Source organism: Palaemon carinicauda, chromosome 17, assembly GCF_036898095.1.
Source record: "Palaemon carinicauda isolate YSFRI2023 chromosome 17, ASM3689809v2, whole genome shotgun sequence".
NCBI lineage: Eukaryota > Metazoa > Arthropoda > Malacostraca > Decapoda > Palaemonidae > Palaemon > Palaemon carinicauda.
This window is the reverse complement of record NC_090741.1, coordinates 38,082,346-38,105,579: the sequence shown is the minus strand read 5'-3', so window position 1 is coordinate 38,105,579 and position 23,234 is coordinate 38,082,346. Positions and strand designations below refer to the sequence as shown.

General features: G+C 38.6%; 2 protein-coding genes across 7 annotated transcripts in view; one reads left to right on the top strand and one right to left on the bottom strand.

Annotated features, from left to right (window-relative positions):
* Positions 1-23,234, top strand: part of LOC137656682 (zinc finger protein 91-like) — a 430,152-nt gene that overhangs the window by 61,725 nt on the left and 345,193 nt on the right. The window lies entirely within an intron of this gene.
* The window catches only part of LOC137656681 (guanine nucleotide-binding protein G(q) subunit alpha), a 69,837-nt gene that overhangs the window by 27,792 nt on the left and 18,811 nt on the right, over positions 1-23,234 (bottom strand). For 3 of the 6 annotated variants that reach the window (XM_068390869.1, XM_068390873.1, XM_068390874.1), the window contains exons 2-5: positions 17,987-18,171; positions 12,604-12,758; positions 7,755-7,883; positions 6,176-6,305 (exon numbers count right to left, since the gene is read on the bottom strand). In XM_068390869.1, coding sequence (XP_068246970.1) covers positions 6,176-6,305; positions 7,755-7,883; positions 12,604-12,758; positions 17,987-18,171 — 599 coding nt within the window. Of the gene's footprint in view, positions 1-6,175; positions 6,306-7,754; positions 7,884-8,508; positions 8,638-12,603; positions 12,759-17,986; positions 18,172-23,234 lie in introns of all 6 variants that reach the window. The other 3 variants (XM_068390868.1, XM_068390870.1, XM_068390872.1) reach the window with 1 other exon arrangement.

Genomic DNA, 23,234 nt, shown 5'->3' with positions numbered 1-23,234 from the left:
GAATACTTGCAGTTTAGGCTGAATTCGACGAGCACCCTGGAAGATGGATGGAATGGAAACTGAAAGTACCCGTCCTTCCGATCCAGGGTTAAAGGAGTCCTGTCGCCTCGTTACCAGTCTGATCGATTCTGCTGGTCTACGCTGGCCGAAGTTTGTTCGACAAACTTGATCAGGGCTGAGAGGTCGACTATGGACATCCCCTCTCAGATCCTTCCTTACAAGAAAGGATCGACTGAGGGGGCCGGGGGTGAAGCCGTCGATGATCCTAAGGAAGACCTTCGCCTAAGGTATGGATCATTCTGCCCAACCGGGCAACTCTGCTGATGCTATGGCATAGAGGTTCAGAGACACTGAATTCGCTGACAGAGACGGCAGGCGCGATATCCTTGGCTACTCACAGAGATTGTGCGGGAATGGGCATCGGGAAGCTGTCATTCGGATGAGTAACCTTAAGCATCCTCCCAGCGAAAAAACCTGCAATCCTAGAGTTCGTGAACTCCTTTTAGGACTATGCCCCCCCGGGGGAGTCTCCCGTGCCATCTGTTCCTGACAGGAGGAAACTGCAATTGGACACCTTGTCCCAGTTGTCGTAGCCGATAACTTGGGCCGACGTGGTTGAAAGAAAAGGGAGCTGGAGCCCTGCAGAGTCTGGAAGAAAGCGCCTTGGAGGAGTGAAACCGGAAGTCGATTTACTCCGCACAGCAGACGTCTAAGTCTCTGTCCTTGGGCAAAGACAAAACTCTTCTCAAGGATGGAAGGGTGTCTGAGGTCGTTGACCTCCACAGATGAGACACCCGAATGAAGCCTTCAGTCAGCGCGTCCAGATGGTACAACATCGAGCTTGTCCGCAAGTAGATACTTAACGACGAAAGGCCAAGGTGCCTGAGCTCGAGAGGAGGAAAGTACCCTTGATCTTCCTGTAGCTTCCTTGAACCAAACCTCGGGCCGTAACCGAGGAGGGAAAGAACCTGGTAAGCTCCCAGAGGAAGAGGTAAGCAGTCACCCCTTGTCCGATGGAGAAATCTTCAACGGAAAGCCCCCCCGCCAAAAATCCTTCCAGGGCGGGAGAAGGAGAGAGTACTCGTGCAGGAGAGGGGACCCTCGAGACCGACCTCTTGGGAACCAACTTCGCCCTGGGGGAAGTCACCACGAAGTCCACTCCTCTCTTTCTCTTCAGCGTAGGAGAGACAGCCGCTGGTTTGTTACCCTGGCCGGTGAGTGCTGGTTTCATAAACCTCATTAACGCCCGTGCCAGCGGATCAAACCATGTCTGCTGCTCCAAGGACACAGAGTCCGAAATCCTCGCTAAGGTGAAAGGGATCGGGCGATCCTTTGGAGAGGACACGACGGTTCCTGCCTGAAAAGAAGGTGGGAAGAATGCTGTACTGACCTGTCTTCGTCCTGCACTACCAACCTGTGCTTGGATGGAGGTGATCCCGAGTGCCGCCTAGGAGCACGCGTCCCTGCTGCTACCACCGGCTGTGGAATTCGCCGCGAACTATGGTCGCGCGAGGGCGAACAGTCGCGCAAAGGCGAATGGTCGCGCGGGCGCACAGGCGAGTGGTCGCGCGGGCGCGCAGGCGAGCGGTCGCGAGGGCGCGCAGGCGAGCGATCGCGCGGGCGAGCGATCGCGCGGGCGCGCAGGCGAGCGATCGCGCGGGCGCGCAGGCGAGCGATCGCGCGGGCGCGCAGGCGAATGGGCGTGACGGCGAGGGATCGTGCTGCCGCGTAGGTGAAGAAGATCGCTGGCGGTAAGCGATGGCGAGCAGCATGTGTAGGTGAATGATCGCGTGATAGGGTGCGATGGTGATCAGCATCCGCAAGAGGGCGAGCGTTCAGGGTTGTGCGATGAGGAGCAGCATGCGTAAGCGGGCAATCGTGCAGGGTTGTGCGATGGCGAGCAGCATGCGCAGGTGAATGATCGCGTGAAAGGGTGTGATGGTGATCAGCATCCGCAAGAGGGCGATCGTTCAGGGTGGTGCGATGAGGAGCAGCATGCGTAAGCGGGCAATCGTTCAGGGTTGTGCGATGGCGAGCAGCATGCGCAGGTGAATGATCGCGTGAAAGGGTGCGATGGTGATCAGCATCCGCAAGAGGGCGATCGTTCAGGGTGGTGCGATGAGGAGCAGCATGCGTAAGCGGGCAATCGTTCAGGGTTGTGCGATGGCGAGCAGCATGCGCAGGTGAATGATCGCGTGAAAGGGTGCGATGGTGATCAGCATCCGCAAGAGGGCGATCGTTCAGGGTTGTGCGATGAGGAGCAGCATGCGTAAGCGGGCAATCGTTCAGGGTTGTGCGATGGCGCGATAACGATCAGCATCCGCAGTTGAGGGTCGCGCGATGGCGATCAGCATCCGCAGTTGAGGGTCGCGCGATGGCGATCAGCATCCGCAGTTGAGGGTCGCGCGATGGCGATCATCATCTGCAGTTGAGGGTCGCGCGATGGCGATCAGCATCCGCAGTTGAGGGTCGCGCGATGGCGATCAGCATCTGCAGTTGAGGGTCGCGCGATGGCGATCAGCATCCGCAGTTGAGGGTCGCGCGATGGCGATCAGCATCTGCAGTTGAGGGTCGCGCGATGGCGATCAGCATCCGCAGTTGAGCTAGTAGCTGGCGAACCATGTTCCTTCAGAAGTGTTGGAGAACGTTGGCGTGCCAGCTGTAACACACGTGGGCGATCCGGAGATCGCTGGCGAGCTGATGATCGCTGACGAGCTGACGATCGCTGGCGAGCTGATGATCGCTGACGAGCTGATGATCGCTGACGAGCTGATGATCGCTGACGAGCAGAAGGCTACGCGTGGAAGCCTGTGCAAAGAAGAAGAGTCCTTGACCCCGACCTGAACCGAAGTTCTAGATCGCGAGGGCGAACGTGGGCGCACAGGGCACGTAACAGGAACCGCAGGGAAGATCATCTTGAAAGCGCTGACGAACAGGAGAGCGCTGACGAACAGAAGGGCGCGCAGGGAAACCCTGACACGCAAGGGAAGAACCCCCGTGGGGGCAACCCTTAGCCCCGAAGGGATCGTTGTCCGCCGGGAGACTGATGTCCGTCGGAAGACCGCTGTCCGTCGGGAAGACCGTTGTCCGTCGGGAAGACCGTTGCCCGTCGGAAGACGAGATTAGACTGCTGTCCATCTGCACCAAGACGGAAGATCGAGAAAAAGAAGTTGTAGGCTGCAAACGGAGATTCAAAAAGGCGCCTCAAGCACCCTTATAGGGAGATGAGAGGCCCTTACGACGAGGCGGACGGAGGGCCTTACGGCGAGGGAGGCCAACAGCAACAGCAACAGAAGAAACCTCCGAAGAGGAGTCTCTATGAGTGTACTCTCTCGCGAACGAAAGAGAAACACTTCGTGGAAGAGACTGGTCAGCCAGTGACCTAAAAGGGGCAATCCTCCGAAGAGGAGCTCCTGCAGTTGCCCAGCCCCTTGAGCGAAACTGCAGGTGCGACCGCTCAGCACCAAGAGCATAGTCGCACGAAAAAAAAGGCAAGAGAAGAACCCCCCAAAAGAGGAAAAGCTCAAGCCTGGACAGGAAAAAAAACTTCCCTCGGAAGGAAAGTTATCCGCCCAAGGAGGCAAGCCTCCTGACTGTTCTAAAATGAACTGGAGAGCTGTCCGTCGACACGGGAGTACTACCAGTAGAAGGAGACACGCCCCTGACGACAATACAAGGGGGGAGGCAGCAACAGCCGAATCCCCAGGACTCAACCAGACAGCTCACACCGTTGCTATATTACAGAAACGAACTAGATCGGTAACTGTAAAAAAATAAAAAAATAATATTAGTACACATTCATTCCCCCGGGAAGGCTCCGAAGAGGAATCCCGAGGAAAAGGAACAAGAATTACACAACAGGCACGTGCCCTCACAACCACTTACACTCGCGGAAGGAGAGCTGTAACCAAAACAGAATTATAACAATTATAATTATGTAACTATGTAATTATGTAATTTAAAAATGAATGAACACTAAAGAAAAAAACGAAAACCCCGAAAGGAATCGTTCTACAAGCTGAAAAATTAACAACTACAATTAGATTCATAAACTAATTGAAACAAAATGTACGGCGTAGCAACCCCACCCACACGGGAAGGAAGCTACAAGGGCGTAGTAAAACATAGTAAAAGGGTGAACGACCTCAAGAGAGAGAGAGAGAGAAAGACCGAAGTCAAACTCGATCGCAACCCATAAAATTAGGCCGTGGTGGCCTAACTGCCGAGGCCTCCACGTAGATATCGTACACTACACACACACATCTGAAAAGGAAACTTACTTATTTCTATACTCAAATATATATACAAACATGAAAACATGTTTACATATATATTGAGTAAAAGAAAAGTAAGCGATTAAGTAAAGACAAAACAGACAATGGCTGCCAAGCGAGGACCAAGACAGAGACGTCTGTCACAGTCCGAGCCAAAAGTGAAAGTGAGTATTCACCTGTGTGTGAGGGGGAGGAGGGGTAGCTAGCTACCACTCCCCTACCCCCCCGCTAACTAGCGCGGGGGTAATACACCCTCGTTAAATTCTAATGGCTCGCCATTTCAGCTACGCTAAAAGTAATAACCCTTTGTAAATAGCATGGTTTGTATTTCGGTTACGGAACAAACCATTTTTCAGCAGCAAAATAAGAGAGGGGCCAATTGAAGCTTTCTCAACTATTGCTGTTCAACAGGCAGATCACAAGTCCACCTTAAGGGAGTCCTCTTTCAAGAACATAAATGCAAGTGTTTAAGGAACACAAAACTAGACAGACTTAAAAAATATCTAAAGTGAATTCTTCTCTCACATTCTCAGAAACATGGCATTATGATTAAAATGTTTGTATGAAACAAGTAAGGATTATGAAGCCAATATACATTTATTAACAATTAAGTACAGTATACTGTATATTTTCATTGCTTCCTCTATTCTGATATTATCAATTGGCCCTTTAGGTTATCAAAGATGGGATTGGGATGGAAGAGGAAGAATAAACAAGTAATTGTTTAGGCTAAACTATAATGTTGAATAAGAATAGTTTCACAAAAACAAGTAAATCCTGCAAAGCTTACAGCTATTCATTTATGTTGCCAGAACACAGGCAAAAAGCAAAAAAATTAAACTTAGGATTTAACAAAAATAACAGGGATTCAATCAAGGCAGATTTGTATACTATATTCCCTGCTAATCCATACTTTTATAACAAAAAATAAGACATGTTGATATTCACATCAATTATATCAAGTAATTATACCTTTCAAAGATTTCTCTTGTGAGTGTGTGTGCAAACATATTCTCTCCCATTCTTTGTAGGGGTATTTACATTTACCTGAACTGGAATAAAATTTTACAAGAGAAAGATTTAACCCTCATGAAACTCTTGATTACTTGACTTTCACATTATAAGATTCAGAGGACTTGTGTCAATACAAGAGCCCCATGGGATTTTGAAAGATATTAACATAATTCCACCACATACATTTCAAATAACTTTTTTTTCTACAAAGAAACTTTATAATTAGTTTTTTTGCCCATCTATGATAGCATCACCAGCATTTAGCACGTCTAACTTTGACAGCTAACCACAAATGTTGATAATCCCCAAGTACTGTATTAGGTTCCCTAACTGTTGTTTAATCATTTCTGAAATACCTCTCCCCCTCCCCACCTTGTTCATAGGAGTCTTGTGTCAATTCACAACCATACTCTCCACAGCCCAGTCATGAGCATGATGAGTTGTAATAACAGTTCCACTTTCATTATTTGTCTAAATTACTCAATATTTTATAAAGTCTTATTAAAGTTTGTTCATTAAATTCACAGACATGACATTAACTTATGAGGATGATAATAATGGTGCATCATTTAAATATTATAATTTGCAAAAGGGTAATACATACTACCATTTCAAGTTTTATAGAAGAAAAAAAAATTATCGCAACAAGGCCCTATAACGCCCAACATTAACTACAGCAAAAATTAAAGATGAATGAACTTAATCTTAAAACTGTTATTTCAAAAACTCAAAATAACACACACACACACAATCATCACACACTAGGGATTTGCATCAACATTCTCTTAACTTTTGGATGGCACAAGTGTCATCAAACTGGTTCAAGTGCGTCAACAAAATCATCAGAAAACTTCCGTGCACATAAAAAACAAGAGTTGAATTCTTACCTCATTGTCAGACTCGAACAAGATCTGGTCGTACTCAGAAAGCGCCACCAAGAAAATGATGGAGGTGACATTTTCAAAACAATGGATCCACTTTCGTCGCTCAGATCGCTGACCGCCTACGTCTACCATTCTGTCAAAGACATGGCAGGAACGAATGAGTTACGTCTTTCCAACATGAAGGTTGGACACATATTCATGGGCATACTTGAAATATAAAAGTCATATTTGCAATCAAGCATTGCTGCAAGTTTTGATAACAGCATGCAAGCTTATCTACTTGAATGTAATAGCATTTGTACTGTGGTACCCATTTTGGCTAAAACTCTAATCTTTATCATCAAATCCACCTTGGGATACTGTAATCTTATGAGTAAGCAACAAGTTTACAAGTAGGTACAGTAATGTGAACTGTATATATTTACAAATACATAATGGGACCGACTTGAAAAATTCTTCTCAACCTAAATGACACAGAACACACAGAAAGTCATAACACTGGTTTAGTGGTTTACTACGAGATATGCATACGGTCACACTAGGTAAGATTAAGTAATGGAAGGAAACAACACGCACACACACGCACGGTAATGAACAGCGTGAAGGCTGAGGTAACATGTAAAATGTACGGCAACAGTTCACTACAGGTACTCATTTGACTCCTGTCTGAGGTTAAGAAGTCCGCTCGACTGTACATTTATGGAGAGGTGGTTGGATGATGCAGAGTAGAGCATATATTGAGCAGATGTCAGTGATTTCACAACGATACAATCTTATTGTGCAACGGATCTTTAAAGCAACCAAGTGATCTAGAACTACAGCATCTCTACTTCTTCAATTCTGGCCTAAGGGCCTACGATTACATGTTCTGGCACACAAGGTTGCTGTGCTGGACATGTAGCAGCAACATTACAGTTGGGAAAAAAAGCCACGTGAGCAGCCAGTTGCCAGCTAAGAAGAGCTAACTTGCAACTGGCTGAAATACCCAAAGGCTAACTCCGTACTTGGACAAACCCAGGTCATGCTAAGGAGCAGCACAATAAAATTGTTTACTTTTCATCACTGAAACTTTGGCTTAGTACTGGCCATGGGTGAAGAAGATTCTATGTAGAAGATTCCAATGGTGGATAGGGAATCAAGTACAAACTTTTGTCATCATTTTAGAAAGCAATGGCAGAGACTCTATTCGAGAATAGAGACCATACGAGGGTAAAACAGGAAACATCTGGGAAGTGATTAGATTTGAAAATAATCTGATAGAGGAAACAATGGGTGGTGAGTGTAATTGAAACTCTGATGACGAAGAGCAATCTGGAAAAAGAATAACAATGCTGACAAAGTATAGGGGGGGCAGGGGCGGGGGGCTGGTGGGGATGTAAATAGGGACTCTACCGCAACAGGGTCAATGGCAACGTCACTGGAATGAACTCTATATATATACATAAATTTAATGTATATATATATTTATATATATATTATATATATATTTGGCACTGGGGGGTGTCTAGTAACTACTCTGTATTGATCAACAGGGGAGGAAGAGGAGGAGGGGGCCTCTAAAGCCAAGATGTTTTTCTGATACCTAAAGATGATCGAGTCCAGATCAAACGGATACTCAATAATGCCAGTGGTTGGTACTCGAGCCCTAAGAATATCCTGCTCGGTCGGTAAGAAGTCCGAAGAAATGATACGTTCCAAATCATCAAGATAACTGCAAGAGAAAAATAAGTTGTCTTTGTCGGTGTTCTCTCAAGTGTTGACGATGATGATGATGATGATGACGATGGCCGGAAAAATTATGGAGGGAAAAGAAAAAAAAAAAGCATTGATGACAATATGTGAACCTTGCTGATGCCTTGTATGAAATATTTCTATCATAATGACTTGATCATTTCAATTTTCTCTAGAACATTTTGTTTACTAATAATGAATCTTGATAAGCTAATATCTTTGAAAATTACTTTGGTATTAAAAACCTTGAAGTTTCCAAATGAAATTTATCACTGGAAAGTCACTTGATACCATCAAATTGCATACCTGGTTGCAAGTCCTGAAAGTGGCTTTTACCTGAGCCAAACTAGACCTGAAACCAATCATAACCAAGCATGCAATCGTTAGTAAATAATTCCAAACAAGTGGCTGTTATAATAACTTCAAAAACAAGATGTTAGCCATGTCTAAACAGTTAAAAGAAAATCACTGATGCTATCATGACCAAAGATCAACAAGGTGCCACAATGGTAGAAAGACATTAGTGGTGAGTTTGCACTACGACCAATACTACCTACCAACCCAGGTGCATCATATCCGTAACAAGCTTTCCAGCGGAAACATACCTAAATCTGATTTCTTCTAGGTCAAAGGGATACTCTATAATTCCTGTTGTAGGGGCTCTCACTCTGAGAATATCTTGTACTGTGCAAACATAGTCCTCGGCAGCTATGCGGTCTAAGTCTGTTAAATAGCTGTTGGGGTACAGAGATAGTACAGTGTTGGAGGATAAAATAGCAATACAAACTACAGGATATACAACAAAGTACAAATGGTAAATACTGCGCACTAGAAATACAAAAGTAAAGCTATGGAATGTAAACAGGTGAAAGTAAATAAAAAAAAAATATTTTAACATTGTCTGAAAAATGTACATCAAATACAGTACTGTACTCCCTTGGTATGGCGGGGGTCCCAATAACAAACGGTCCAACATTAGAAAAAGCTCAAGATTGATTAAACAAGGGAAAATCTGGACATTCCATCACACTCCCTTGTCAACACAGGAAATAAAACAGAAACTCAATGGGACCTTTTTGCCTTCCATAAAGCTAAGCACTCTGCACTTAAACTTTGACATTTGCTAATGTGAACATATCTTTACAAAATCCTATTATCATATATGACAACATGAAATCATTCCTTCCTCTCCAACATGAAATGTTTCAGCGCTGAATGGATGAGCGTCTCTCCTACATTTGGTTTCAATATTTCACATTTTAACGACCAATACTGTACCTGAATTCAATTCTATTTGCAATGAACCTTGATTTAATTCTAAAATACAGTAACAGGTTTTCAAAAACATAGTTGATGTGCACCCATGTTTATAAAGAATGTGTACCAAACTGGAAGAGAGGTTTATATTACCAATACTTAAAAAAAATCACATCCAAATCCCTTTCATGTGTAAAAACGACGCCACGCTTTCATTTTGATACAACCAAGATGATGAAACTCATGAAAGGGAACCCAGCGTTCAATTTATTCTAAATACGGTAAAACTTAAAATTTGCTTAAGAAATTGAAAGGCCTATCATTATTAATCTATCTTAAAAAATATAATGTTAAAGAAGGCATCTTTTCATTTTCAACCATTAAAAAATGTCAACGTTAAGTGCAGCAGTTTCATTAATCTACCTTAACCAATAATTCTTTTTGGCTCTAAATAACCTAAATATGATATTAATAACACTATTAATTCCTGGCTAAAACTTATCTACATTAAAACCTGGCACAATAAAGTTTGATATACCTAACTACTTCAGAACTGTTATACATTGGAATTTTTTGTTCATTTTTTTTTTCTCTGGGGAGGGACCAACCTCAAGCCTAAAATGATAAATTCAGTTTCAATCTATTGCCTTAAAACCAAATGGATTATTATCAGGCCAGCTTCATACCCTTATCCACTTTAGGCTGATAGAGAGAGAAAGAAAAATCTCATGTGAATAAATCTCTCTTTCAGTGACTAGAAAAAAAAAAAACTAATAATACCCTTAATACACACTGCCAACCTAGTCAAAGTCTCATGGAAAAATATTGAAAGCAAATTCATTAAAATTTAAGAGGAGATACTAACATAAAATGCAAATTCTGTGCGGGATATCATAATTCAAAGAGTAAACATGTGAAATCAATAACTTAGAACATGACATTTAGGGATAGTTCCGAGCTAGTGTACATGTGGATTCAAGAAACAAAAAATGCATCTCTAGTGAAACATCTTCCTAACCAGCTCAAGTTAATTTGTCTAGTAGAGCAAGAACAAGGAAATTCTCATCATGCATGAATATACATCAATACAAAACACATAAACAGTAAAAGGTCCTTAATTAGGATAAAAAAAAAAAAGTATAAAGTTAAAAGCAAACCAGAATTTCCAAAATGATCTTGGAACATTCAAATGCTAACCCCTCGCATCTGATAAATTTCAATGATAGCTGCTGTTGCAGCAAGCCTAAATTTTTAAACGACTAAATATGCTACCATACTGTGATGCCTAGGTACCTCCCCTGACACCCTAACACTCTCTTCCACTTGAACACACAGAACATAAAGAAAACAAAGAAGAAACAAAACGCACATGCAGTAAGCTACATATCTTTGAGTTCCCCATCTTCCGTGTTTAAATAAAAAAATAAAAATAGTGAACTTTCAAGTTAGATATTTACCTGTTCCTGTATATTTTAGCATCTCTGCGTGTGGCCCCAAGATATACTCAACTACAATAGCAATGATTGGGTTTACAAATACAATATACACATGGCCAATTCTAATTCATTATGGCAACCATAGGGCTCTAGCACAACACCTTTGGATACAAATGCAATCGCAACTTTACAGTACTGCGGTATATTTACAACCAAAATCATTAAGAGCAGTCACCTGTGATGCATTAAGTGCATTCAAAGCCCTTCTTTTATCTTAATTTCCTATCAAGCTGAACTCTAAGATATACTTACTAAAGGGGAGTGTCCCGCATGAACTTCACTTTTCTGGCTAATGTCAAAAAGAATAATTGCTTGCAAGGGTAAGGTTTGCCTCAGAACTACACAAAATTTATTTGTTTTATTTCACATACAATATTTTGAGGATTCTGAGGCCTTCTCAACTTTCCTAACAGAAACAAATACAAGATTACTGTATATTGTTATACAAAAGGAATAACTTTGTCTTTATATGGTGTACCATTTAGTTTAACTTGCACTGCAAACAGCAGATAACTCAAAAGATAATTTATGCACGTTCCTTCGACCAACTTATGCATTGCATTTAATTTTTCAGCCATTACTTCAGTAGCTTAGAAATTTTGCTGGCTACTCACCTATTAATAAATTTTGAAAATTTTGCACCCTGTTCATATGCATGAAGGTCATTTTACAATAGGGAATACTCAAAGCAGAAGAAACATCAAGTAGTTGAACTTTGAAAATAAATACAGTACTGTATAAGCATTGGAGGGACAGAGATAAATGTGGGATTTTGGGTCATACAGTCCAGCAGGGGACCTACGAGGTTAATCAGCCCCTTAAGTGTGGCATGGGGGGGGGGGGGGACTACATAATCAGCACTATGAAATCGAAGTGGCTGTGATAGAGAAGTCGGACAGCAAGATGGAAGAAAAAAAAGTGGGAGAGAATATCAAGTAAAATCTAAAAGATTTCTTCTTCTTAACAGTTTGTATCACTTGAAAATTTGTGTTATCTTCAGAGAGGCTACTCTCTATTAGCATACAAAAGATCTCCAGTTAACATGGAGTAAAAAAATATTTAATTTTCAAATCTTAAGCTTGATAAAAAAAAAAAAATTACATAAAACACCTTTACTATAATCTTTTCATTAAATTTTTTTATACTTGAATACCAAAAAAACATAATTTTTTTACTAAATACAATACTGTATTATTTTTTTAATTTTAGGGGAGAAAATCTAGTTTTAAAATTTAAAAGGAACAAAATGGGTTGTACAACACTTAAAATTGGTAAGTTCTTGCAGGACTCTCCCTAAAGTTCATGTCTTTGATACACAACAAACTCATGAGTATAACTTACCGCACACCTATTTCCTATAATACACAAGACGAGTTGTTTGCCCTAATCTTAATATTATTATCTTTACTATGTAAAACCTAAACATCACCTATCCTGCAGTCGCAAGGCCGTAAAGTGGGTGAAATTTTATATAATGTACGTTGAAAGTTATTTAGCAAATCTCCACAGTGTACTGGCTATTTTCAATTTGAGAACTAACAAAAACTTTGACTAAGTATTCTAGGAGAGACAGCATTAGAGAATGAGATGGAACTAGCCATTTTTGGCTCCAAGACTCGAATCTTCATTTTGAAATACCCTACAATAAATGAGCCAAATTTGTCTTTATAGGAACATAAACGCTACCTGGAAAGGAATACCTTTTGTTAAGTGGTAAGATAATTTCTGGCTGTCATATCAAGAGGATATACATATTGACGAATTAAAGATGCATATTAAATAGCACCCTAAGAATAATTCAAACACCCACTACATAACTTTGACAAATTTCTTACTTGATTAAAACCTGGTTATATTTATTTTTAAATCTGATTTTTATTTCACAGTATAAAACTCATTTATAATTATCACAATGGCATCAAATAATATATCTAAAGTTACACATACTATTTTGCAGAATCTGTTAGTTGATATTCTCTTCGGCGGTCATAGCAGTGCTGAATGCCTGTGTCTTGCCATAATGATTTCATTGCCGTAACATAGGGCTCTTCAAATGTAGTAACGGATTCGTAGTCTACAGCACGTACTAAATCTGCGTGTTCCTGTTTTGGAAGGGAAAAGGTGATTAGGACAATTCTTGATATGGGAATAAAAATCCAGATAACAATAAAATCATATGATAATATTGCAGGGGAAAAATGGGGAAATACTTGGAAGCAACTGTAATATACTTTAGCAGCTGAAGTCCAGCACTAAAGCAATCATCCCTTCACCAAGATTTCCTGTTTCCACTTTCCAAGATATGACATTCATTTGACCTAGGTCACCTTCAAATGTATCCTTATCTAGAAGGAATCATTGAGATTCAAAATTACCTCTAGTAGCAAATAGATAATTATTAGGCATTGAATGAGATATATAAAAAAAGGGGGGGGGGACTCGTACCTAAAAGATAGTTAAGGCAGAAAGGGATATATTTGAGGAGACAGGAGAAGAATCACTGGACACCTAACGTAATAATATTAAGGTTATCTTGATCTACACTAAATTGTGTTAGCTCTTAACCAACTATGAAACATTTTTCTGACAGTTACAGCTTTGATATCAAGAACAGCTATTATAGTAAATGAAGTTATTGCCGTTTGCTTTTTGGCACTGGAATACATTGTAAAATCCCACTTAGCATATTCTAATTTTACAATGCACTGTACCAGCCATCTTGATTCACAGAAAGCGTACAGTACAGTAAAGTACAGTAGTAAGTTATATTTGCTGCTGTGGGGACACCAACACACCTGTTGGGAATGCTGTCTTAAATTTTTACCTGCTTAGCTCTCTAGACCAAGGAAACACATGAATAAAGTGATTCAAATATCAAAACTCTGGCTTCATTTCAAAGTTTGTATGCAAAATTATTCAACTATAGGTTACTGAAATTTAGAACGTAATTCATGGAAACGCACAATCATCATCATTCATGTTTTCAGAGAAATATTTTCCGCAAACAGGACTAAAGGAATAAAAGAGTCCTTTCCATTCACTATTACCTTGAGCACTTTTCACATGAATTCTAAATCTAATTTCTCATCAATACCCTTTTTGTCTATCATCAGCAGTATTTACATTTAGGGTTAGTTTTTCTAATTACATGGTTAAACTCAGAGCAAGTTCCATAAACTTCTTTCTATCCAATGCATTTTCCATCTATGTTCTCTAATTGTACCAGAGACCCTTCATGTTCCTTGAGCATTAGGAAACGTGGAGAAAATTCTGTCCCTCATTCAAGATAATTCTAAAATTTTGAAAAGTTTTTCAAGTCATAAAAATATTACTTACAACATATTAACAATGAATGAAAATGAACTAAAGAAGCCGAGGGAAAGATGTTACCGCCTGTTAAAAATTCCTAATGTACCAGAGACAGAGAAACCAACTAAAGTACCAAGTAAGGCAATAACTTTGAAGAATGTACATATGAAAGTTCAAGCCAAAAACCCCCAACTTGACGTCAACGGGAAGCGGAAGGTACAGCCTTAATGGAATTATTAGTGGCAGCTTACTCCAGATTACCCTGTGAGGTTTCATGGGTGCTTATGTCAGCTGAGGTCAATAAGCCTACTCTCCCTGATCTTGCATATTTTCCCTTAGGAATCTCAAAATGATGCAACTTCAAATGTAATTGGACAGCTACAGAATAAGCAGAACTAGACAGGAGTTCTAGGCTGTCAATTTTTTGGTATTTAAAACAAAAAAAGACAAGTAAATGAAATCATCCTGCCTATTAAGTCACAGAACAGTATGGCACTTCATGAAAATCACATACTACTGTTAGGAATTTGGAGGTTTATCCTAAATCTTTGATAAAAGAGATTACAGTTTACCTATTCTTTGAATAATATCGAGCAAAAGCAAAAATTTTAAAAACTAAAAACATTTTATGTTCAGTCATAAGGATGTCGCTAGATAAGGTCATATCAATGAAGTTGAGAACTTTGGCTGCCTACTCTACAAACAAATATTCATCTAACATCTAGACACATGACCACCTAAATTCACTAATAACAAGAGACAAAGCTATTTTTGGCTGCTTTGGTGATGGTTAAATGACAAGAATGAATATTCAGTGGAACAACAAAGTGGGGAGCACCAACATTAGAAGAAGCCAAGTAAGCGAGCCTGACAATTAGGTCAACCTGAAGTCAAACAATGCTAACCTTTGTTGTAATAATTTTGAATATAAAAACTATTTCACTACCAAACACTTTGAACAGGCCTAAAATATAATGAAGTTAGACTAAGGTGAAGCTACTGTTACATGAAAATCTTGAGTTCCATAGCTTTGAATATGTTCAAAATATCAACAAGTCAGTTAAAGCACAAAAATAAATACTTTCAAAAGACCTAAAAAGGACAGATGAAAAGGTACAACTACCATACATGAGGAAATAAAGTAAAATGCAGATACTTTATGACAAGAAATACATTTACGTAAAAAAACTATTAAAGTACTGTACTACAAATGTGTGATAGAACCCTTATTTCTATCATGCCTCCAGAATTTGTCTCAAGTTCCTACTATTAAATGTCTGGCCCCTTTCCCTAAATTTTCCAAACTTGTTTTTCGAATGTTGGTTAGGTTTACAGTAAATTTGTTGGGCTGAATCTATTTGTTGACTTAACTAACCAACTAATCTCTCTTAATTCTTCCCATAATGTGAAAGATTAATGAATCCCTTCAAATCTCCATTGCCTTGTGCTCTTCCTTCCTGATTTTAGTGTGTTCAACTTCTCATCCTTGGCCTTCCTAGCGAGTTTATAGCCCATCCCAGGGGTTCTGTTCACCCACTTTGTTTATGAGGGGATTTTTTCAAGGTGAAAAAATGGAGGATTAGTCATGGGACATCTTTCATAATTCCAGGGAAATGTTACTTTAGCAGTATTTTAATGATACGGCAATAATAATATCAATAATATTGAGCTCAATGGTTTAATAAAGATTCAAGCACTTAATACACACTTTGTGTAACACTACAATCCTGAAGATGTGCTTATTTGGTTAGATCTTGCTTCTATTGGTAGGACTGTCCTTCTCCACTTAGGCAATCCTGAGCTGTTCATATTTTCCATATCTTAATTCCCCATCAGCTTCCAGGCTTCAGCTGAATAAAACCAATGACTTGTATGTCTCAGCAACCTTAGCTTCAACAGCAAATCTTGTATGGCAAATCAGTTCACTGACCTGGATTTCACAAATTTCATGGATAGAATAAAAAAATAAATAAATCTTCCTCAGGTCAAGCATTCTTTCACAAAACAAAACAATGCAAGTTAATTTCCTCGTTACAAAAAATGCACAGACTTTTATTAGGTACAAGCTTGAAAGGCTATTTTGCTTTCAAGGGAAATTCCAAAAATTGGAATTGTGGACTAATGTGCAAAGGGAGAAAGTTGTACATAAATAGATTTTTATGGTAAGGCTGTCTGTCTACCTCACAAACATTCCCTGATTATTGCAGGCTGTATCAGTTGACATTAAATAATGAACACTGCACTATCTGCCATCATTCTCGTGATAAGTCAATAGTTCTTAACAAGGACAGAACTAGTAGCTTTGCAAGAATTGCAGAATTCACCTAACACTTTTGCAATGCAATCTCAAATAATCCTAAAACATCAAAGGTAATAGGTTGTAGGTTGGCCAGGGCACCAGCCACCCGTTGAGATACTACCGCTAGAGATTTATGGGGGTCCTTAGATTGGCCAGAGAGTACTTCATTGAATCCTTCTCTCTGTTTACGGTTCACTTTCCCTTTGCCTACACATACACCAATAGTGTGGCCTATTCATTACAGATTCTCCTCTGACCTCATACACCTGACAACACTCAGATTACCAAACAATTCTTCTTCACCCAAGGGGTTAACTACTGCACAGTATTTGTTCAGTGGCTACTTTCTTCTTGGTAAGGGTAGAAGAGACTCTCTAGCTATGGTAAGCAGCGCTTCTAGGAGAAGGACACTCCAAAATCAAACCATTCTTCTCTAGTCTTGGGTAGTGCCATAGCCTCTGTACCATGTCTTCCACTGTCTTGGGTTAGAGTTCTCTTGCTTGAGGGTACACTCGGGCACACTATTCTACCTAATTTCTCTTCTTGTTTTGTTAAAATTTTTATAGTTTATATAGGAAACGTTTATTTTCATGTTACAGTACTGTTCTTGAAATATTTTATTTTTCCGTGTTTCCTTTCCTCACTGTGCTATTTTCCCTGTTGAGGCCCTTGGGATTATAGCATCCTGCTTTTCCAACTAGGGTCATAGCTTAGTAAGTAATAATAATATTAATAATATGACCAATTAATTGCATTCGAAGGTCTTTAAATGCAATTCTCTTTTAGACCCAAAAACTTAGAATGCGCTGTCACAATTTCTTAGAGAAATGGTTATCACAATTTGGCTTAGGCCAAAAGTGATAGGATAGACAAGCGCCTTCGCATACATTCTATTCAGTTATCCTTCCTATCTATAGTTTAATCTATCATAATCTGTAATCCAAATTATGACACAGATGTTTAGTCAGTATCCTACCTTACGCAAGTTTCAGAGCCTATTCTTCCCTGCATTCTAAAATTTTCCACATTACCATCTACTAAGCTTTCAATACAGCCTGTTTACTTGTCAGAAAATAACGATAATATAAATTTTGAAAGAACACAAACCAAATCTACAAGTTGCAATAAAGAAATGCTTTCTGTAAATAACAGTACATCATAATCTCGGAAGAAACATTTTGAAAACTTGCACTGGCAGATACGGCGAGTGACATCTCCGAACCTTTAAAAGAATAACGCTTAGGTTGTCTACAAGGGTTACTTTTAACAATACTTTGAGACGGTAGAAAAGGGGCACTGGTGGGTCTTCTACCTCTCTTTTTTAAATTCCTTTGTTCTAGCTGATAGTTTACATACAGTAATATACTGCTTTACGTCTATTCGACATCTGCTCTGACCTTACATCATTCACCCTTTATCAACAAATGCAAAAATGAAATCAACGTTATTTTGTTTTTGCCGACCTTATGTCGGTTTCTAAGATGTAAAAATAATGATCAAGTCCTGTATTGTAGTTCACATGGAATCTTATTAATATAGGTATTTGACTTTTATAATAGCATAGCAAGTTGTTAAATACTTTTTGTATTCAGCTGCATACAGGGAACATACATTTCCCTTTATAATGAGAAAATCGCCTTACGTCGGGTGTCTAGGAACCAATTAACGACGTAGAGTGGAATATTACTATACGGTATAGTAAACACAGGTGACAGTACTTACACTATTGACTGAATCCCCATATGATATTTGAAGGAGATCCATAGCCCTAATCATGGACTGCATGGCCATGAAGATGTTCTGAAACACCAGCTTGATAAACCCTCGCTTGTCTTCATCGCTGTAACCTGCGCCGTGGATAATGCGCATCTGTTTGATGAATGTAGACTTTCCCGATTCACCAGTACCTGCGGAAGAGGAGGAAAAATAAAGTTTGATCCAACAAAGACTGTTCTTGAACTAACGATATGTAAAATGAAACACTCAAAATCTAAAATCAATGGTTGGCCATCTTATTTAATACGAAAATGGAAAGCTGAAAACTAAATTCAAACACCTAATATGTGTCTTTTGATTACCAACTAGCAAAACAAACTCAATAATCTCTGCTTTATCATTTTATACAAAATTCAGCTATAATTACAAAAAGTGTGATGGAAAACAACAAAAAACAAGAAGGAAGATAAAAGAAGCCTCTCTTTCTAATGAGAGTGCGAGAATTACAAGGAGTTCAAGGAATCTGGAGGTCTCAGAGACATTTTAGTCAATCCGCAGAGACTTCATTTGCTCTTGGGTAGAGCGAATTAGTTTGTTTAGTGTTTTTAGGACCTTGTCTAAGTCTTGAATTCGTTACCCATGTTACTGCTCACTACATCCACTGGAAGTCTCTATTCAATGTATTTGCCATTTTGTACATAAAGAAATTACCATATTGCGTGGTGTTGTATTCCAGTTTGTACATTACCTCTAAACTGATCTGTGCTAAGCATGAAGAGGTTGTTGTAGTCTACATATGTTATTCCTTTTAAAAAAAAAAAGCGAGAGAGAGAGAAATGTTCCGTACACAATGACGTAAGATTCAAATACTGTAATGCACAATAAAATCCTATGAAACCACTTCTAAAAATGATGGCTCATAACCTATAATGACATATCATAACCAGAACCATGGAAGCTCCAGACAAAATGGCACACTTCTAACTTGAGGGGAGATCATCAAACATGTCATGGCTCCACAACTAGCATAGCATTAAAAACACTAACTACTTCAACATCGTGATACTTTGAAACAAAAAAAAATACCATGCTTACAATGGCTCTCAATCTTCTCTCAAACTTTCTAAACAAAAAAACCTAAATACAAACTGTACTCTTATAATGCCACTGAGAGAAACATGTACAAGTCCATAAGTTAACCATTTTAATTTGCAAGGTTACGGTACTTGTGCCTTCTTCCGAGGATAGTGCACACAGCAGTTAACCAGTCTTGAATACACCAAACAGCAGTTTGCTAAACAAAATGTCTTCTCCATTCAAAACTTTTTAGTATAGAATTTTATATCTATAGAACCTGAAACTACAGCTTTGTAATTAGGACTTGAAACTACCGTTCAGCATCGTCTATGGAGGACTCAAGACGAAAGAACTATGCTTGACCCTTGAATATTGACACCATATTTATGTAAGGGGGGGGGAGAAGAATGGCAACAGTCTCCCTGAAAAAATGGCCCCCATTCCTAATACTTCATAAACTTACCTAAAGCAATACTGTACAATTAAAACTGGGGTACTTTATAGTAACAGTGTTTGTAAAACCACCTGTGACAAAAGTGGGCGTGGTCAAGTTTATATCAAAATTAATAGAATATTAGATAACGGTCAAATTTATATAAACACTACATAAAAAATCAAATGGCCAAATTTAAATTAAAATTAAATAATGTGTACAGTAATTAAGAAATGTAGGTAATGAAAAAAAAATTAAACATGCATTAAAGAACTTCATAGATTTCAAAGATGATGGATATAGCAACACTAAATTTACAATGGTCACTAGCTGCTCTCAAACACCACCTTTGTAACTCAAAACCAAAATCAAGTTTTTAAAGTATATATCTAGGGAACACAAAGTTCCCCTATACCGACAATAAAATCACTTTATTTTTGTTTTCTTTTACCTATATCAAAGTCCTCCCTCAAGATAAATTTCCTCTCCTCTTAAAGATGCATTGGTCACTCAAGACCATTCCAACATACAAAAATCTTACAATTTAAACAATGTGCAGGGATGCTATATCAGTTGTACAACTTTGTATAGTCACAGACCATAAACAAGAGGGGCACTCAGTAGAGCGCAGACCTCCGCCGCGGCAGCTTATTACTCGACCTTGACCTTTGACCTTAACAGTCATTAATTGTCATGGATTTTCATACACTCAAATATGAACCAATTCTTAAGTCCCTGTGACAAGGATGTCCAAACTTATGGTTGATTATGTGAATTGGACATTTCGCTTGACTGTGACCTTGACCTTCTAAAATTAAATTATTTCCAGCTTTTTATATAAAAGTTAATCCCTGCAAGTTTCATTACTCTATGATTAAGATTGTGGCCAAGAAGCTACATAAAAAGGGGCAAAAACATAACCTCCTTCCCACTTCGTTGAAGAAGGTGACTACATTCACATCAACAATGACGTTAAATCATTACCCTGTAGATGCCACTCTTCTTCTACCTAGCTTGATAAAAATTACCCTTACCAAATGAAGCTCCATTTTGTACAAGAAGGACCTGTCTAAAAATGTAACATTACGAAAAATTATTTAAGCGAAACAATGACTAACGGAATCATGATTGTGTCATTTACTTAACCCACATTTGATTTTTTATTCATAAAATATATCAACACTTCAACTTATTCTGAATAGCATACTGATGTAAATTGTTTAACTACATTTATTGTCTTTTACAAAAATACTGCAACTTGATTTATTTTTCATTTAAGGTAGAAGAGACTCTTTGGATATTTTAAGTAGTTCTTCTTCGAGAAGGACACTCAAAAATTAAACCATTGTTCTCTAGTCTTGGGTAGTGCCATAGCCTCTGAACCATGGTCTTCCACTGTCTTGAGGTAGTTCTCTTTCTTGAGGGTACACTTGGCCACACTATTCAATCTTATTTTTCTTTTTCTTATTTTTTCAAGTTTTTAGTTTATAGTGTATATGAAAGATGTTTAAATTTTGTTATTGTTCTTAAAATACTTAAATTGTTCATTACTTCTCTTGTAGTTTTGTTTATTTCCTAGTTACCATTCCACACTGGGCTATTATTCCCTGTTGGAGCCCTTGGGCTTATAGTATCTTGCTTTAACAACTAGGGTTGTAACTTAGCTAGTACAATAAAATAATAATAATAATAATAATAATAATAATAATAATAATAATAATAAAATGTACTAAGTTTTGAAACTGCCACTGAACCTGTGGTTCCAAAACTGTGTCTCATTCAGTACTGTACTTGATTAGCATGATTGACTGTATGTTAACAAACATGACCATAGAGTCACAATTCTAGATTATCACATATGAGTCACAGGACTTTTTTCTCAAATGACATGGAAATCCCGCAGCAATGAAAGTGGAAATATTAGTACTGTATACCCGGCTAAGATGACACTAAATGAAATAGATCAACAAGTCATAAATAAATAATGTACAGGGAAATATTAATATAGAGATCGACAAAGTAGACTGTAAGCAGTACTCCTCCTAAAGCAGGGTAGTGAAAGTAACAATTCTTTAGGAATCACTTCCAAAATACTATGTAAAATCAATAAATACAAGATTACAGATTTGATTTATTCCCTGCATTTTGAGTAAGGGAAATTTTTATTCTAATAATCACGCAATCAGTAGCTTATAGAAACTCGGGTCCCATGAAGAAAGGCTGTCGTTTTCTTATTATAAATTCAAAAACTGCTTTAAAAAACATATGAAATTAAAATGAAATCTACTATCTATATACAGTATAAACACAATCCTTTCATGGACTAAACTCCACATGGCAATACTTGGGGAAAAAGCACAATTCCGGTTTCTGCTCCATATACCACAGGTATTGTGTACATAAAACTGATAAACACATTTCAGAAACCTTTCCCCTTTCAACACCTGGTGCTCATGATAGCAGTACAAGGTCATCCACAAAACTATTCGATCTACACAAATAAACAAACGTTGTATGCACAGGACTGCGAGCCGAGAATGCTAAGTAGTACTGTAGCTTATAAAAATACATTTGCCAAGCCCCAAGAATGATAATTACTGATGGACATACAACAATCTGTGTTAACTTTGACCAAATGACATCGTGTTGAATAACATTTCGCCTTTTTTTTTTTTATTAAAGGGATGGAAAGGTAGGAAAAATATGACAGAAAAGAATACCTCACTTCTTAAAAGAAAAAATTATTACACAAATGGAGTAAAATGTAAACAGGTTCAAACGTTGGCAGAATATGGACTAAGTTGAAAGCAACTACTGTAAAAGGAATAAGGTGTATTTACCAAACAAAATTGGGACAAGAACTATAGACCAATATAGTGCACTTAAACTCTCATGAAAAACATCCATGACAATGAAAATAATGGATTATAACTAAAGTTGGTGTAAAGTGTGAAGATTGTACCTAATTCAAGGTAATGTGTGTGAGGATTGTAACTAATTCAAGGCAATATGTATGAAGACAGCAACTAATTCAAGGTAATGTGTGAAGATTGTAACTAATTCAAGGCAATATTTGAAGACTGTAACTAATTCAAGGTAATGTGTGTGAAGATTGTAACTAATTCAAGGCAATATGTGTGAAGACAGAAACTAATTCAAGGTAATGTGAGTGAAGACAGAAACTAATTCAAGGTAATGTGTGAATATTGTAACTAATTCAAGGCAATATGTGAAGACTGTAACTAATTCAAGGTAATGTGTGTGAAGATTGTAACTAATTCAAGGCAATATGTGTGAAGACAGAAACTAATTCAAGGTAATGTGAGTGAAGATTGTAACTAATTCAAGGTAATGTGTGTGAAGATTGTAACTAATTCAAGGCAATATGTGTGAAGACAGAAACTAATTCAAGGTAATGTGAGTGAAGATTGTAACTAATTCAAGGTAATGTGTGTGAAGCTTGTAACTAATTCAAGGCAATATGTGTGAAGATTGAAACTGATTCAAGGTAATGTGTGAAGATTGTAATTAATTCAAGGCAATATGTGAAGCTTGTAACTAATTCAAGGTAATGTGTGTGAAGCTTGTAACTAATTCAAGGCAATATGTGAAGATTGTAACTAATTCAAGGCAATGTGTGAAGACTGTAACTAATTCAAGGTAATGTGTGTGAAGATTGTACCTAATTCAAGGTAATGTGTGTGAAGATTGTAACTAATTCAAGGCAATGTGTGTGAAGACTGT